The following is a 19,776-nucleotide window of genomic DNA, read 5'->3' on the forward strand; positions in this document are numbered from 1 at the left end:
TAGTTAGCGAATGTTATTTTCCTAGAGGTTTCGAGTAATTTGGTTGCTATCAGTAGGATAATTTGAATGCTTTTTAGGCTAGAAAACAATTGTTTTTATTTGTTTTTTGGTTTATTACTGCAAAATATATAATAATAAAGTGCTCTGCATAAAACACAAAATGATGTCGATTTATGTTGGATAATGAACATAACTCAACTGTTTGAGTCTTGAATTCAATTGTATTGGCCATGTTTTTTATCATTATACTCGATATGGGATAATGTAAGTTATGCATCTAGATCGCAATCCAATGACTTTTTTGTAGTTTCTGTTTTTATTGTCGCCTTCTATTGTACACATGATATTGAAAGCAAACGGTTTACCTGGGATTTTTTTTACCTGTACAATTTATTCATTTTGTTACAGTAAATTCCCACACTTGCGGAAAGGTTGTCCAGGTGTGCTCAGATGCACAGTTAATCATCAACCGGATGTAGAGGTCACGTGATGTCACTTGAGAATACCCATTCAGAAATATCACCGTAACAGTGAGAAAGTCCCGCTCAACGATTGATTCAATGTTAATTATCTAACCGTTGGTGTAGGTGGGGCTTGCATCATCAAGCAGGGGTGGGGTCGACGGTTAAACCCCCCAAAAAGGGACAAAATCATTGAATGAACATTCAGGAAGTATAGAAGAAGCCGTTACAAAGAATTCAAATGAACCAACGAAGTGATGGTAAAACATCGGACTACGGGCAGGTGGGGCAGCTGCTGTCCCGTTCAAATTGAGCGCCAAAACGCTCACGAGGTTAGGAACAACAATAGAAAAGGGGATGATGCGTGACTACTTGATGTCTATAGAACTTAAATTATATTGACTCATTAAGATATTTACTTGTTTGTATAAGGCAAACAAAGATCTCCGCACCGATATGAATGAATTACTATATCACTACCTTGTGATCTTAGGCCATGAACTGCAAACTGCACAAATAAGTTAACGGGCTGGTGTTGATTATATACTTTCTGTTTCAGTTCATGCGTAAACAGGCTGAATATTGATTTGTCTGTCGGTTGCTTGAATTGAAAATCAAGTCAGTTATTGCTTTGACGAGGAATCAAATATCCAATAAACTTCTTTTGGATTCTGATATCAGAAATGAAAACGAAACTGAGAAAAAAATTACGATGCGCTGAAAAAAATATGAACATGTAACTTTGCAAATTAGTATGTCGAGTCGAACATTATGTCAATAGTCACTGATCTTAACATATCCCCACTTAAGAGGGCTGTGCGTTGGATATTGAGTGATTTTATAATTCAATTTTTAATTTCATTTGAAGAATCATTCGTTTTCGCTCTTTTAGAACTTTATGCTTATTCACTACAAATGATAATTCAGTTGCTTAAAGACAACACTTTTGCCTCATAATCAAATTGTAGGACAAATGAAAAATGTCAACATATAATATTAGGGAATACAAATCCACAAATATTCTGTTATTATTTCAATATCAAATACAACTTTTAAACATTAACATATACTCAGTTTACACATTTTCCGTTACTGTTCAGTAAAGCACATGCTGACATATTATAACAAAGAGTATAGTTAAAAGACACAGTCGCGTCCATACAAAATAGATATCAAAACTCAAATTCGAAATGAATACACAACGGGTGTTTCAGATATATCAAAACAAAGGTACAAACATCACGAACCCCACTAAAAACGATGTGGAAAACAAAACTACTCTACAGCGCTTTACAACTTATGGATAATACTAATAGTTATAATTGTGAAACAAAAATGGCTTACAATCACCATTATACATTAAGCAAGAAGATAATCATCGCAATGTGAACATAAATGAATAAATAAAAGGGTGATATTTACATGACGTTTGTGCAAATAGTCTAAATTGCAGACGTGAACAGATGAGTTTTGATGTTCTTATATTAAGATAATTACTCACTTATAATTATTGCAATACAGCATAGCAGGACGTTTCGATATGTTTCTCCAATAGTGCCTATATACTTTAAACAAAATGGAAGCAAAACAACTAGAGACATACATGCCGCTTATCGTTCCTATATGACATGTTTAGTAGTTGAACAGTACTTTGTATAATCGCTTCCCCACACGTTGATAAATCACTGTTTCTCTATGTGTCTTTAATATAATGTTTGTTGCGACTTGATCAATCTTTTTGCATCGCTTTTGTTTAGGTAGACATTACCATGTCATTATGGTTCAACCGTTTCTTTGTGAAATTTCGTACTAACTATGGATAACCTGATTATCTGTTCATACGCATTTATTGACTAGAATGTTTAACTGATTTCCTTGCTTTATGTATAATTACATTATCAATGTTTGCTATACTTAAATTTAGTAAATGTCACATTTTGACTTTTACCTATAACGCTAAAAATAGTGTCCAATTGTACTTGTAGTTGTATGATTGTATGACTTGTATGACTTGTATGATTGTATGACTTGTATGACTTGTATGATTGTATGACTTGTATGATTGTATGACTTGTATGATTTCACATATACTTTATATTTACCTATGTGTGGGGTATGTGTTCAGGGAAAATATATAATGTTTCTAGTATTCCGAAACTCGGGAAGAGTATGTCAACTACAAAGGCATGGATGGATTATACGACTACAACTATATTCAAGCTTTGGATACGTCCTTGAAAATGTACGAGGAAGAACGGTGTTAATATTAAAATGATATATCAGTGTAACAAGATTTGAGATATTCTTCGAATTGTGAAACAAAGGGACTAGAGACATATAAGGTGTGTACATGTTCCTTTGAATTAAATAACCAATATAATAATCTATAACTTACCTGTGCTAGAAGTTATGAAATAAGAATATACATTTACAAGAAATAACAATTAAATTCATGTTTTTAATCTGCCCCGAAAAGCTTCATATTTCATCCCGACGATATACGGATTTTTGTGGTAAATTTATATTAAAGTGCCATCAGCACTAAATATACACACTGCGTCATATGGTGACATTTTTTAAAACCGTACTCGATTATACGTTTTTTGACACCTGAATAAATTGTGAAACTCAGTCGTGCGTGTATGGTGACGAACAGATTTGTATGGCATTTTTATACATTCAAATCGATATCATGGCTCTGATTATGGTAGTTATCAAGTGTTTACCGACTGTCACTTGTCACGCGTCATGCTCTACTGACTCTACCATGAAATTCCCATACACTCTGTAGCGTTATGGCGAGGACAACCAATATCAGCTGAGCAATCCAACAGGTGGGTCGTCCAGGTAAAATTCGACGCTATCTGTACTGGGGCATGCCACCGGTGTCATCCACGCCACGCTCGACCGACTTGAAGACCCGTGACACTTATGATACTTTAATTTGCATCTGATGCACGAGTAGTAGATACTTAACGTTCAGGTGGACGAATTTCTCGTGTCAAAGCGAGTGTCATGCACGTCTGTGGTGTTAGCAAGAGCGTACATCGGTATTGTACAAATTGATTCCTTTTCACGTGTCACCTTGAAAATCTTAATTCTTCTAACGGCATCTCAGACGCCAGTGCCTCAAGATGCTTGACACCATGCACCTTGTGACGCTTGTTTTTAATTACTCTTGTATTTTTATACAAGGAGTGTGTCATATCACTGTTGCATCTGTCGTGTATTTTGTTTACTCATCACATTGTCTAAATATAAACATGTTGTCACAGGTATAGACACGTCTGTGCATGATCTACATAAAGGACATACACTGTACGTAACTTGTGAAGGAATACATTTATCTTATGAACATTTATATAATAGGGCGTATACCCTTTTCTGCGCTGTCGTTTATTTATTTGCTTGTATTTATTTTTAAGTAATACTCATCTTGTATTGGACAACTATATTCTTTTTACTTACGAGACCTATATTTTCTTCAATTGATATGGATTTAAAAAAAACCAATGTCAAGTCATTTACGTGTTGTGTTGCTGTATTAAAAAATAATTGCATAATGTAGCAAGAACAATCATAAGATAAAAATTATGAAAGATAAATACTATACCTACATGGGGTAGTCACAAGATATTGATCGCAGGTCGGTGGTTTTTCTCCGGAACCCCGTTTTTTCCCACCACCCCAACATGGCACGTCATTGTAATACCATAGGTGTTAAAAGGACGTAAAACACAAACAGACAGATATAATAATGTGTCGTCGTTTATGCGCTGATGAATTTTGTAATTGAGTCGATTTGCCGCACATTTCTCTTTTCTGATATCCGATCAGAAGAAGATATATAATATCTCTTTATTTTATCTATCTGCTTGTTTTGTAATAACGATAGGACATCAAGTGGATAAATATGTCATCATATGCGTTTCCATGCTTGTAGTTTCCACCACCTGTTGTTTCTCACATTTACTACGAAATATAAGGAACGCTAAGCAGGTCATTAAAAAACATTCAATGTGATATGCAGGGTGTATCTCATTAAAAATATGCATGGTTTGCAGCTTCTTACTCTAACATTTTGTAAAGATGTATGCTTGAAAGATTATCTGCCATTTTACATACCATTTTACCGACATTAGTGTGGGTGATTTTGATCATATAATTTACCCTAATATATTTTCTGATCGGTTAAACAAATCAATTTCAACCTATGCTGTTTTCCTTTGAACGTTGATGAACTTACTGATACATAACGAAAACATAATAGATGATAATTACCAAAAAATAAAACAAAACAAAAGCCAACAAAAATGAAAATAAAACAAAATAACAATAAAGAGAGTATCGATTAAGTTTTAACTTAATTGTAATTAAAAGACAAAATCAATGCAACGTCACGAAATATTTTGTCCACTGTTCAACTTTCCATCGTCCTTGTTTGGAGGTTCCATTTATTTCTGTTGAATCATGTTTTTGTTTCTGTGTTATTATGTCCATACGCATCAGGGATACTAGAATATTATAAGACTCTGCCATGCGCAGGGGTTAGACTAGGTGTAGGAAAGGGAAATTCCACCCGAGGGGTTTTCAAATTTTTGCAAAACCCTCGGCTTCCCTCTCCTACATCCCTGGCCACGAAAAAGTATTTTTCTCTCATTCCAACCACCATAATAAGCTCAGAAACTATGAAAATATGTTTGGACAGGCCACCATTTTGAAAATATCAATTTTCTCCATGACCTTTTTAGACGAAAACGAATTAGCCAGCCAGATGAAGCATACCCAATATTTGCAAACAGTGTTTGAGCAGAAAAAATAATCACATAATTCTATTGTGTAGGGTAAATATATCATAAAAGGTATTAATTTCATTACGTCGCCTTTTCTGAATTGCGGCATCGGAGAGTTCCAAATTCGTGACGCCACGTCATTGTTGAGCTTCTGTGACGTCACGTCACGTGAAACTGGGTGTAAGATAAAAAAAAAAAACTACATCCCTTTCTTACCCTGGATAGTTCTATCTTATACATAAGGAAATGAGAGAAAAAAAGTACTTAAACTTAGACTTTCGTCATCTTGGTTGTAAATCGCAGAAGAGGTCTATAAAATGTACCATACAAATGTAAATAACCATATCACTATTGGCAACAGGGATATGTTATAGGTTGCAATTAGGTGCGACACCACAAACTAAAATTAGAGAGCACGTGTTTCAGTTAAACAGGCGCTTGTTGATTTCAGCGTACATCGTGTCAGCGCTTGATTACATCCAAATGGCTTCATCGAGTCGAGTCAACTCGTTTGAAACATACTTACAAAGAAGAGTGCGCGCTATGTAATTAAGTTACTATATTAATGAAGAACGGTATTCAGAAACCCTTGGTTCACATGCAGTCTTCAAATGTGCCATTTGTCCGTCTACAGATGTCCATTCAACCCAGTTAACCCTGAATTACCATTCAAATTAAGAGGCACGTTATTGGTGGATGAATGGAAGCAGTAAATTAAAATTACAATTTACTCTTTATTTGTTATTTTCAATAAATGATTATAACCATTTCGATCATATTTGATTTCAGTTTAAATCTGTGTTGAGGAACGATCATCATACTCTGGTAATAAAAGATTAAATCGCATTTTTCAAATATTGTGATGCTTCCAATTAAGTTCTAGTTACTGGATGTTTCTTTTAAGACTGAGTGAGTTCAGTTTCAATTCAGACTTTAAGAAATAATACAAACAAGAATGTGGGAGGGTTTCAATGACAACTGTATCGCAACCAGCATTGCATTTGAATGTTTGCTCTGGAAATATTCCAATCACGTGTAAGTAGAATACAAAAGTAACACTAATTTTCACGATTCAAGCACACATATCGAGATCACCTTATACAGGTGGCGAAGAATACTTTTTTGACATTCAGTTGGCTGCCACTGAATTGTTCGAGACCAACCTTTCAGAATCGCTAAAAGAGATAAATACAAATGTAAATAGTGATTATAAAAACCTGTAAAGGGAGGCTGTTTTTGGAATATTCAACAGATGTTATATGCTTTATAATTCAATAAAAAACGTGTAAATGACCAGGAATGTTCGTTTCAGATATAAATATCGAAGACTTTCCTGCTAAAGTATGGTTAGCATATTTGAAAAATCTTTTGGTCTTGACAAAACACATCACTGTAAATGTGTCTGTCCCCTTATGTCCCTAAGTACTTGTGTGGAATTAAACACTCATACATAGAGTGTTTGGGTTTTGCAAATTTTAACAAATGAACCAAAATAACACGAACAGTCTTTCGCAATGCAAAGTTCGTCGGCCAGCATCAAACTTAATGTGTGGAGAGATCGATATCGTTAAGCTAACAATGCATTGTATGAAAGAATCCACATGACAAGCCGAACGATTGGAAACAATCTGGGCAGAATATGTTAAATTGTTAATGTATTAACAAAGACATGCGTTCAGAAACATTACACGGGGCCTATTGAAGGCAAATCGTGACTGGTCACAAGAAGGGAGGATCAGTAGACAACCGATACTGATAAATGTGACAGAATCCCTCTGTATCTTGTCAGGAAGTATTGTATGTGAGTTAGAATACAATCAAGATTCATTTTGTAAGTGAATTATGGTTCCTCTTATTTCAAACTGGTATAATTTTACGACCTGCCTAAGCCTAGAAACAGGAACAGAAACATGTTGATTCTGTCTGTTTTGTGTCCACCCAATAAATGTTATGGTGGTTGAATATAACAAACGTTAAAACTGAAAAATGGATAATAATTTGTTAAAGTTTCGTTAACCATATGGCTTCAATTAATGTCGCTTTACGAACAATTTCATATCACGTTATTTATTTAATTCTGCTTACCTTTCAAACTTTACTTTCTATTGCAAAAAATATGAAAAATATATGTTCGAGGGGCCTAAAGATGAAATATATATGACTAATTTTCGTGTTTTCACCAAATACAATTTAATGAATCAAAGATCTATATTACATCAATAAAAATAAATGTAGATAATCAGTGTTATTTTCAGAGTATTTCTCTGAAACAATCGCTATAGGTATACATATAACTTCAATCAAAAGAACATAATTCTGGCCAAAACATTCCTTGTCATTGATGGACTGGCTTTTATGTTCCCTTTCACTTATGTGTAGTTGCTTTATTCAGAACAAATATAACTTCATCAACCGAATAGAGTAAAAAGTCGAAAAGTGAGCGTTCCCCATAACATCCGACTTGATATCAAGTCCTTGGGGATATATTCCGTCTTTGCGTATTGCAGAGTTATCTTCTCTTGGGGACAGGTATTGATTGTTACGTCATTGGTTTGTGCGAGAAAATTACGTCGTTTTCTCAAAAATTGATGACGTTACTCTCACAAACAAGTGACGTAACAATCAATACCTGCTCCCAAGAGAAGATAACTCTGCATTATGCAAAGACGGAATAGGTCACCAGCGATCTAAAACATAATGGCCAATCGGAAATGTCATTGGCGGTTATTCATGAGAAAGACCGTAAAGTTTCTTCAATGAAGATCGAATCATTTACCGTTAAAATAACCCTGGATAAATAGTTTTCTTTTAAGTATACACTAAGCATCTTCAGCAAAAATCCAAATATTGTAAAAATAGATTTCGGAATAGCAAAGAGACTGTAACACGTATACTCCATTCAAGCGTATCATAGAATGCCAAGAAATTACAGAAAAGAAACCCGAAGACTTTGGACATTCGCATCACTATCATTACAAACTGTAGAAATAAACATGAAAATAAAAATAAGAAGAAACCAAAAACTGAATAAAACCCTAAAGCATATTAGTCAGGAACAAAAGATCGACACACGAACTAAAGTGAAGTTGTCAACAAAGAAAGAATAAAGCATTCATATAAAGTATAACCAAAAGAAACAACAAAATAGGCCAAGCTAACATGGACCATACCGAAAAGACTTCCATGTGTCCTGTGTAATATGGAACCTATGACAAAGAGACATAGACATCTGTATCTGTAAAACTTAATTCAAAAATAACAGTATACCAATTTATGCAACAAACTCCAAATAACATCGTGCATAGATTATTTAATTTGGATTTTAGTTTGCATTTTGAAAGTGCTAAATGGAATATTAATTAATAAGGATTGCGTTCACACTTTCAAATATATATATTTTTTTATTTATTTTTATTTCAATAAATAGGGCAACCATAAAATCAATGTTATCTAATTCTATGAAAAAATCCTACATTTTACTTTCGCACCCTACAATTTCCGTTTATGATAACATCTATATCATGCTTTCCCATGAACTTGAATATATTTATTGTAGCTTTTTTAGGTCAATAGATGTAAGCAATCGTGAATCTAATATTTCCCATCATAAAACCCCACAGGCGTTTTGAATATCTAACTATTAACATAAATGTACACAAGACGTTCCGTTTCACCTCAGACCTCACCTGAGTGATCACAACCGACTCTCGGCGTGAGAACCGACATTTCTCTTTTCACCTCACAATCCAATCAAACCACATAATACTTAATGTTCCGAGCAATCTCAGGAAATGATGCAGTAAATATAATTTATTATATATTTTATTTATTAGTTACATTTATACTTTTATAAGCCATCCATTAAATGTTTTTTATGTATTTCCTCTATCTTTCCAAAGACTCCAAAACTACCCATTAAATAATAAAGAAATAGTTTATGGTTATGACATTGTATACAGTGGTCAACTTATGGCTTTAGGTAACTTTGCATTTTATTGTGCTAGTTCTTGTAAACTCAAACAAAGATTTATTTTATAAAACACAAGACAGGCGAGCTGCAATTGTATTGTAATGAGCTATAGTAACGATAGTTCTGAGAGAGTTGAAATAGATTTTTGTTTGCGCCTTTAAATAAATGTTTGGATTTCTGTCCCGAAGCAGGCTAAGCCCTAGAGAATTTCAATTCAATTGTTCATACATATATTAACATTGCATTGCCTTTGTTTGCGATATACAGAATAACTGTTTTGGAACTTGCCGAAAAAAACTACTGCTGATTAAGAATAACTTTGCTATTAAGTGTTACCGGATAGTGATTCGAAGCCCGGCCCCGTATAAATGAAACCGTGCTCATGCTCAAGCATTGATTCTGTGTTCAGACAAGCCTTTTTGTAACTCGCTTACATCATGTCAAACGGTCTAAAAGACAATTTCAGACATTTACAACAGCCTTCGGCTTTACATCTCTTCAACTTCTTCCCAAAATAAGATTTTCTGATTAATTTATAACCTGAACAAGGTATCAGGCGTGAACACAAAAATCCATGTTTGAGCATGATAATGGTTTAATGAATACGGGCCCTGGTCTGTACTCAGCTTAGAGCACTTGTTGATTATTTGCAATCTTTATAAAGTTTCCATAAAGCTTTAATACGACATGGGTGTCCGTTTCGAAATTATTGAATGAAGCGAGTATCATGCTACTTAAATGTTTCCAATTCATAGGTCTTTTTTTCTTTTTCGGGTTCTTTTAGATCACAACAGACCCAAATTCAACCCATTTTCTTAACTAATTTTTCTTCCGCAAGACATGAATGGTAATCTTCATCACTGCAAAACAAAATCTAATGACTCTGTTTTCATGATCTTGAATTTTGCTTTCCTCAATTACTTAAAATCCTTCTTATAAAGTTCACTTGTCATACAGCTGTTGGACTGCTCCAAATATCATGATTTTCCTGATAATTTAGAGCTTCTTTATGATTGAAATACTTCGGGGTTAACACCATGCGAGTTGCCATATGCATTCAGTAAAAAATACACTGATCATTCAGTAACAAGAATATAGTGCCCGATTTCATATGAGGTTTTATTTTGTACTATCTGTTTTGATGTCTTGTCTGAACATTCCAAGTTCAATATTTACCTTGATGAACGTTTGTACGTTTTTCTCAAGCCTCATTTGCTTTCTATTTGTTGCGATTTTCAACTTACAACAAAACGGTAATACACATATAATACTCTCATACATAATTTCATAATGTGTGCATCTTAAAAGTGTTGTTACTGCGAACAGGACGCAGGATGCATATGCGTAGCACTGAATAAACCGATTTTGACTTAAACTATCATCTGATCTTCAGCGTCGCCCCCATTATTTCATCATCCTAATTGTTCTTCTATCCGACCCAATGTCATTAAAGGCTTATGATACCATGTTTATTGGCCTCGTTATGACATCACTGTAGTCATGTGATGTACGACCTTTATTGACGAGTTTCCATTTTAAATGGTATTGGTTTAACTTTATTTTATCCAAATAAGGCTTTGCTGAGCTAAAACTTTGCTGAGCTAAAATAAAACACACAAAAAAGTGAAAATGTAGTAGCTACATATGGAATTGAAGCAGTCTTAATGTCCTTTAGCCTGACTAACAAAACAGATCATATATTCTTTTTTAATAATAACAGTTTTCCTGCACAACATCATTTTTTCAACGAAATCGTTTGTGGTTCCTCCTGCGACACTTTTAAAGTTTTGCCGTTATTATTAATCAACAATGTCTGCAAATATGTAAATGAATTATGAACATGTCTTGAATAAAATTAGGATAAATGAATTCTTTGCCGGTAGGTGACTGTCAATCACTATCAATAATAGCTGCTATATTGTTACCACGCTGTCTGTTAGAAAACAAATATATTCTCGTTAGTTACTAATTATAGCGTGTTGTGATTTGAAAAAAAAAGGTTATTCTTATATGCATCCACATAATTGTTCCTTCATTTAAAAAACACATCACGCACCCTCTTTGAAAATCGGAGAAAACCACGAGCTCCAGAATCAAACTTAGACCAAGTATTTGGGTAGCTCATCAAATGTGGTATGGAAGAGGTAGGTGTACTGTAATTAGGGGTTTGAAAAGGATTGTAAAAATAAAAATATAATACTTGCGTTTGTCATATTATTTGGTTGGAAAGCGTAAGTGCAAACTAACACGATCAATCAATCAATCATCTTTGAGTTAAATAAATTAACAAGTAATCAATATGCATTGCCATTTATCCGAAGAATATAACAAATCGGTACTAACAATATTTGTATCCTTTAAACTTGTTTAATGACGTACCATGTTCTATGAATCATTTTCTCTAGCAGTATGCACATAAACATAAAAAGCATAAGGTACTTGTACTTACATGTTTATTAAAAATCTCAAGTGTGAATAACAATAAAAAGGCAGTTGATATAAATACTCTATAAAGACACTACAGTTCAGACAAATTCGTCCAATCAATAGTTGAAATTAATCATGTTTACTTATTAGTCGTCTCTTTTGGCTCGTTTTCAATGCCTTGATTCTCGATTTGAGAACGTGACATTACTTGTTTTATCATTTGATTAAAGATGGCAGCGTTCGTCGATGTAACTAAAGTTAATTCTTCAGAAACATATTCAAAGTCTCCTTGTATTTTTAAACGATCTCTGTTTAGATATCTTTCTTTTAATGGTTGATAATTTGCCCTAGTTTCATCGCAGTTGATTTCACATTTCGGTTTGGTTGAAACTCCAGCGCTTTCACGTTTTAGTAAGTAATTGTATTCAATAATTGCATCATTAGTGCAACGAAAGTCAGCATAAGAAAGTAAAACAGAAATACAGTAATAGAAATGAATGTTCACATACTTTTATCTATTATGTTTGAAACTGAAAATTATTACTGTAGATGTTGTGAACGATTTACAATATCGGGACATTAAAAGCAGATGTGTCGGGTAATTTGTATGAAGACGTGCGCGTGATAAATTCGTATGTAGATGTAACGTGATCTGTATGGTCACAGCTCAGTGATCACAACAGAACGAGCGTGAGAAAGTTAGCCCCCTTCCTTATCTACCATATACGAAATCATATAAAGTTTAATGTTGCGAAACATCTTTGTAAGTTTAATGTCAATCTGTGTTTATTTGAGATATTTAAATAGGAGCTACCTGTAATAAATTTATATCAAATTTATTATACAAGAGGCAATAAAATATATAATACGTTGAAGCTGCAGTGCAATAGCTTTCTTGTCCATTGTTTAATAATTAACTACAAATATCAGCATATAATGTTATATATATGTTAGTGCATATATATTCCTAACTAGTTAGTTGAATATGTTCTTTAGAAAATGTATAATATTTCCCATGAATTAAGATATACTACAAAACTACAGTATGTGAGCCTTTAAACAGCATTACTGATCAAACTTCTGTCGATTTGATGTCAAGTTTGCAATACTCCTTGACAATTTATAATGTAAAAGTAAAACGCATTGGGGAAAACTGATACCAATGTGTCATAAAACGTCATTCGTAATCATGATTGACAAAGCTAACGCTGCAAATGAACAATTGATACTTTAACAGCGATCGAGACCATGAAAAAATGAAAAGTGTCCTGGAGGAGAAAGTGTCTTCAGCTTCATCGATAACACCTGCCATGTAAAGCAAGTCAAATAAAAGTATCGCCATGCCCTATACGCGGGAACCGAGATATTGACAACGAAAAAACAAGACACATAATTTGCATTAATTAAAAAACATCGACCTTCCTATCACAAAAGAAAAAAAGGTATTTACCTATGAGTTGGCGACTACAAGACCTGCCCATACTCTTCATCAACCTGCATCAATGGATATGTTATCAGTTAAAACGTTCATCCGTTAGCTGTTGACATCTTTCACGGAAATCCTAATATGCTGAGCAAGCTTTTAATAACAGAGTCAATTGCGACGTGTCAACACCGTAAGTTGGGAATCAAGGGTATTACTGCCAAGAAAAGTAAGGTTTACACTCGGAAAATCGAAATAGCATATTTACAATTTGAAAGGATCAGGTTTTTTTTTTTACCATATTGATCAATGAAAGCATGTATTACGAGACGGACTGTGAATAAGAATGGAAATGTTTTAAATCATTTGAAAATGACTTTATTGCAAACAATAGTACACAGTTTTGATTACATTATTTATATTGTAATATGTTACTGTAGTTATAATTGCATTTCCCTAAAACTTTCGTACACATATTGTAGCGTTTATACTTTTACTGGTAACGATTCTATTTAAGCTGTATACTTATCCAACGTTTATGATACTGTAAGGATGATTTTCATTTCAAATTGATCGGATAATTTCAGTAATTTCACTTCAAAAAATCGTATGACTTAATTAGCTGTGCTTATGATTCTGGTTTACACTAAAGTACTTAAGAACTGATTTGATAGATTTAGTCTGTATCATAACACGTATTGGGAGGGTTGAATATGAAGTTCTGTTAAAACACATCCTGTTGATTTAGGAAATCCTGTGTCATGGTACCACGAGACATTGTTTATGTTTGGCAGTTATTTACAGGGCACGGTGTCAGTGTGAGCAACAATAGCAGAGGGACACTTTGATGGATGGCGAGGAGTGATGTGGTGAACTTCCTGTGGGCGGACTGGCGCCGTCAGCTTTACACTGTCACATAACTAACTGTACATCTCTGACGATTGAAATGTGGAATATAATACAAGGTCAAATACTAAAATAGAACTGCTGATTGTTTTAGCTATTGTCTTTTTGTTTTGAATATTTATTTGCATCCGTTGTTATATTAAGTATTACGTAACAGTGTGTTTATGTTGATATTGTTTTCAGTTAAATGTATGGATGAACTTTGAACCTCAGTGATCAGTTATGTTCGCCAGCCGACCTCACACAAGCTAAGCGTGTATACTTCCGCCAGCAAACTTCAGCTTTTGTTACATATTTGTATGGAAATGCAAGCTTCATGAAACAACACTCACAGTCGGTGTATCGGCACGCGCTCGAAGCGTCTACTTGCATATAAATTATGTTTATATACACATAAATCGGAAGTACTTTTTTCATTCTTTCATATCTAATATATTTGGCGAAAGATTCTATATATATTGTGACGAAAAACAAAACGTTCTCGTAGGCTTTGTACAGATTTTACATATTATTGGATATACTTATATGTTTATTATGTTTATAACTAATGTTACACGTATAGCAACAGAATCACTTACTTAACAATCATAATTTAGATGAGTGTTTAAGAAGATATATTCATATAAAATTTGTTTGATAAATCGAAATAAGTATCTACTGGACACATCAACATAATTGTGTAAAATAATAATTAACTGTTAACTATGTTTTAACACATATATTTATTTTCACCCTTGTGTGTTGTTGTGCAGCATTGCCCACACGCGTGAGTGGTAATATTGATGAGTGTGTTGACGTATTTTGTTGATTGTTAGATAACGTATATATACACAGTCGCACGACAAATGATTTAGTGCAGTTTGTAACCATGTTTAATCCTGTATGTGTATATATTTAAATATACCCATTCCGGTGATATCATCGTATTAGGTATGTATATATATAAATATATAGGTAATTCACTTGATATTAGTAGCTGTTTCTTCATATATAAATTACGCACACTTACAAACGTTCTGATGAATACAAATATGACAATGTCTCGTGCTACGGAAGCAGATGTTAATACAGGATAGTCCTTTTAAACTTTGACCTATGGCGGTTGGTATCACTTTTAAAACATTCAACCAAATCACATTCTTTTTCTGTCCTCTCGAGGCATTTTCCCACGAGCTCGCACAATGGACGACATTCCTGCACACATAAGGCCAGGTTAGCGATAAGACCTTCATGAGACATTTTATAGACTCTTTGTGAATCCGGCTGCTTATCGGTATGCGTGTTTACATAGTCATTCAAGCATTTAGACTACCAAAGTAGGCGGGGTTTTCCCACACTTTCACAAAACCAGAAGATAATCACTGCGGCACGTGGACCTATTTAGTTAACAAATGGCAAACACTTTGATTGACAGCGAGGCAACGTGACAAATCAAACCACCTGCCCGAGACCAATGGAATGCCTGCAGCCACGAGACCAAGCGCGCCGATATACCTATCTAGTAACTGATTGGCTACATGTGGTGGATTGTAGCAGTCCTGTGTTTTGATTGGTCGGATGTGACGGATTTTTACCGTGGGAAAGGGCAACAAACATACCATCAGATCTGACACGAGACATGTGAGTAGGCCTATATATCAGCAGAAAGACTGAAGCAACAGCATTTTAAATTTTATCTTCGTACCGCAAACACCTTACTTGGATTATCATTGAATATCAACACTATGTCTTTACAAAGTATGGAGTGTGGTCATACCACGAAGGAAAAGAAAGCTTCTCTTCGAAAGGTAAGTTTTAAATCAAATATTGCATCAACCAACCAAACACCTGAAATACAATTAATTTCACATTATTTTATTATTTTATTTTTAATTAATTACTTTATAATTTTGATTAGATTTTAATTCCTGATTTACTTTGCTTTTTCAGAGCAATAAGCCAGTTATGGAAAAGAAAAGGAGAGCGAGAATCAACAGTTGTCTATCCCAACTGAAGACACTAGTGCTGGAAGCTATGAGAAAAGATGTAAGTATATCTTGCTAATTATGATATTGATAATACGTCATAATGATATTGTAAAATTGGCTTGGAGCAGAAATCATGTAACATGATATACGTAATAATAACCATTGCTTCGTCATGGTGTGTAAGAAATATTTGTGGACTAGGGGACGGAGACCATGGGAGTTATTGAATTTAGATCGCATATTTATCAACGCAATCGATATCACACACATGCCATATATCAACAGGTAATTGATCGATAATCACAAATCATTATATGCATACAAAAATTACATTATGTTAAAGTGCAAATTATTTTGTGAATAACAGATAAACGTTTTGACAATCAATACGGGACATTGTGTAGGATGAGTTAGCGGTATCTCGAAGTCTCGGCTCATGCACATATGGTAATTGACGGTTGGGTGAACACTAGAGAGACGTCACAATATATACAAGAACAGGTGATACATCTGTCCGTTAGCTCTGATAGGGGTGATGGGCTTTCGATTTGAAATTGCTGAACAAAGAACAACAAGTTTGACTCGAATGAATCCGTTTAAACGTACAATCTCAAAGCACATTAACATACAGTTGGCGATACATGATGAAACCTTATTAACATACTTTATTGGCGCCTACTTTTTACTAGTATAGGGTAATCTCATTTCTTTTATTGCTTAACATCATTATTAAATGCTTATCACATAACTTATGTATATTTATGTTATATTTTTCAGAGTTCTCAATATTCCAAATTAGAGAAAGCTGACATTTTGGAAATGACTGTGAAGCATTTAAGGAATCTCCAGAGGCAACAAATGTCAACAGCTTTAGCTTCAGACCCTAATGTTGTATCAAAATACCGAGCAGGATTTAAAGAATGCGCGGGAGAGGTTGTGAAGTACTTGAATACGTCACAAAGCGTCAATGATGATATGCGATCTCGTATCATGAACCATCTATCCGGAGTCGCTCCATCTGTGAATGCTCACCCCCAGTCACAACAACAACATCAACAGCAGCAGCAGCAGGTTACACCTGTACAAATAACACCTGTGTCCCAGCAAAAGGTGGTTCATCCTCAGCCACAGCATCAGACAATGCAGCCTCTCAGTGTTCAAATTCCCACACAGCAGCACGCGCAAAACAACAGCTTCAGCAGTAACAGTAGCATGAGTAGTTTTACAACGATATCGTCACCAGTCAAACAAAACACGTGCCTACTTATGTCTGGGAATGTGTCGCAACAACAAACCAACTCACAGCACGTGCTGAATCAATCTTCTCCCACATTCGTGAACATTGCTACTCCAGTGAATACGGACAATAAAACACAACTCTCGGGTTCCTTTCAAATTCTTCCTGGAAATCTCTACAATGGTCCAGTGGCGGTTTACGTCGGACCTGTTAATGACAATCAGAGTTCACCCTCCACCACAGCTCTTCCTGTGTTCACAGTACAGGTGCCCTGCCAGCAGTCAACCACATCATCACCCATCAAAAACAAGGAAAACGTTTACTCGAAGGACAATCATGATTACTCGTTAATGTCAAAGCAAGCACAGTTATTAAACATGGGACATGTTGACTGCCATGACTCTAATGTGTACAATGAAAGGTTATGGAGGCCTTGGTGAACGATGGTGGTTGTGTGATGAGAGAAAATGAGACTAGAAACAAATGTGTGAAATATGAGAAACTTTAATGACTAACTCAGGACAAACCAAAGTGCTTCCATTGAACTTTATGCTATGTGAGAGACTTGTGATGTGTGATACAGGAGGAAATATTCCGAATGACTGCGAATAGCTGCTATATTTGATACTAGTGCTATTCTATGTTGTTCTACTTGTTGAATTTTGAATATTTTTTTATTCCAATTATTAAATTTGTTATTTAAATTGATTACATGACTTCTTTTATGTTTTTATACCCAAAACAATCTCGATGATTTCATGGTAGAACAGTATAGTTGGCTTAGCAATATATGTCGAGTTGCTATCCTAGTACAGAATAAACCACTGATTAAGAAGACTTTAATGGAGTTTATGCCTTCTGGTATGTTTTATAAACGCAAAACAATCTCCATCATTTGATGACAGAAGGTTCTCTTAAAAACCTTGAAGTAATCATGGTTAGCTTAGCGACGTAGACACACTACCATACTGGAACAGGTTAAAACACTGTTGGAGAAGACTGAAAATGATTATGTGACTAATTTTCGTCTTTTACGCAAAACATCTCGATTCTTTGTTGTTAGATGGTTGACGTGTAAAGCGTGACGTAAGTATTGTTAGCTTGACAACATAGGCAGACAGACTCACAACACCGGGACAGGTGTAACCAACAGCTGGAGAAAACATCCATTTACGAATTTGTCTTCCCTTTGGTACCTTAGAACAACTAAACAGACATTTTTAACGATAATTGTGCTTACACCGTGTTTCGTTTTTCTAAACTTACGCTAACTGGGAGAAGAAATGAATGTTCTTAATTACAAGTTGAAGGGCGACATAGACCGCTATAGAACTGTTCTCATTAAGACAAATTACTTTTTCGAAACCCTTCAGGTTCCTGCCGCTTTCGAAACATCTATTTTCTCTGCACCTTAAAAAATATGGCATGAACAATTGCAAAGCTAAAGGCTCTTAGTTAGCCATTTGATTGGTTTTAGACAAGAAAAAAATGACTGATTGGTTTTAGACAAGAAAAAAATAACTAATCGCTCTGCCGCTACCTGTTGTGTGAAGATTACATGAAGCTTCTCAAAATCAAAGGCAATTTGACTGCTGCCGCGCGATTCTTTTTATCTTGTATCTACGTGATCATACATATGAAATATTTTGTTACAGTTCCCAGAAACAGTTTATTCGTATCATCCGCTAGGAGGCATTTAAGGGCCTTCGATTTTGTCACAACCTACACCAAGGACGTAGAGAGCTATACATGTTTGTATTTCGGGAACGAAACCGTTATCGAATATTGCAATATGACGTACACGAGGCTACTACAATGTTATCAACAAATAAAAACTGACTTTATGCTATTCATGCATGATATACATAAATGGAGAAATGTTATGCACAGATACTTTACTTAACCTCGATATTCTGACCAAGACTAAAAACGTAAAGACGATGATATAGGTTGTGTAATTTTGATGGATGTGTTATAAACACATATATGTTTAGCCAAAAGCTTTGGCGATTATTATGGAGCCGACACGAGATGACCTTCAAAAGGAATAGAAGATGCTACTGCTCATAGCAGGAGCAGGTCTCAAAGTACATTATCGGTCCCAGGTGGAAGTCGCACTTACATTTGTTCATTTTCACCTGGGATCGGGGATGTTAGGAGTAGAGCTAATGTTATTGCTGAAGGAAGTAACACATTTTACCAAAGGTCTACCGCCTCTCTCTATAGAAAGCCTCCAATTACAGAACCGTATCCATTACAGAGTCATTACTTAATTGGCTCAGTTGTCGGGTATCAAACATCGCCATGTATAGGAGGGGGCAAAGTGTGTGTGTGTGTGGGGGNCGGTGTGGTTGGTATCCCTGTAAATTGATCACACATTTCACGTACAACTTTCTAAACAACCATCTTTTGGATAATCAAAGATATGTCTCAGTTTACCTGTCAGAATACACCGGTCATAGTGTATATATTTAAAAAAAAAAAAGGAACTTTGAAAACGAAAATATTGAGCGAGCACTTCAATAGTTTCTATGTGATATTTAGCTGACACAAGGTAATGCAGTTTCAAACTACAATTTCAAAAAGACTTAA

The 19,776-nt window shown here is 34.8% G+C and overlaps 1 protein-coding gene across 1 annotated transcript; it reads left to right on the top strand.

Moving 5' to 3' along the window:
- Positions 1-15,576: 15,576 nt before the first annotated feature.
- On the top strand, positions 15,577-17,893 carry LOC110457630 (protein hairy-like). The gene is made up of 3 exons (XM_021509018.1): positions 15,577-15,767; positions 15,910-16,005; positions 16,725-17,893. The coding sequence occupies exons 1-3, from the start codon at positions 15,705-15,707 to the stop codon at positions 17,622-17,624; spliced, it is 1,059 nt and encodes a 352-aa protein (XP_021364693.1). The 5' UTR covers positions 15,577-15,704; the 3' UTR covers positions 17,625-17,893.
- Positions 17,894-19,776: the final 1,883 nt, after the last annotated feature.

The sequence above is a fragment of the Mizuhopecten yessoensis genome, unplaced genomic scaffold, assembly GCF_002113885.1.
Source record: "Mizuhopecten yessoensis strain PY_sf001 unplaced genomic scaffold, ASM211388v2 scaffold179, whole genome shotgun sequence".
In the NCBI taxonomy this organism is placed as follows: domain Eukaryota; kingdom Metazoa; phylum Mollusca; class Bivalvia; order Pectinida; family Pectinidae; genus Mizuhopecten; species Mizuhopecten yessoensis.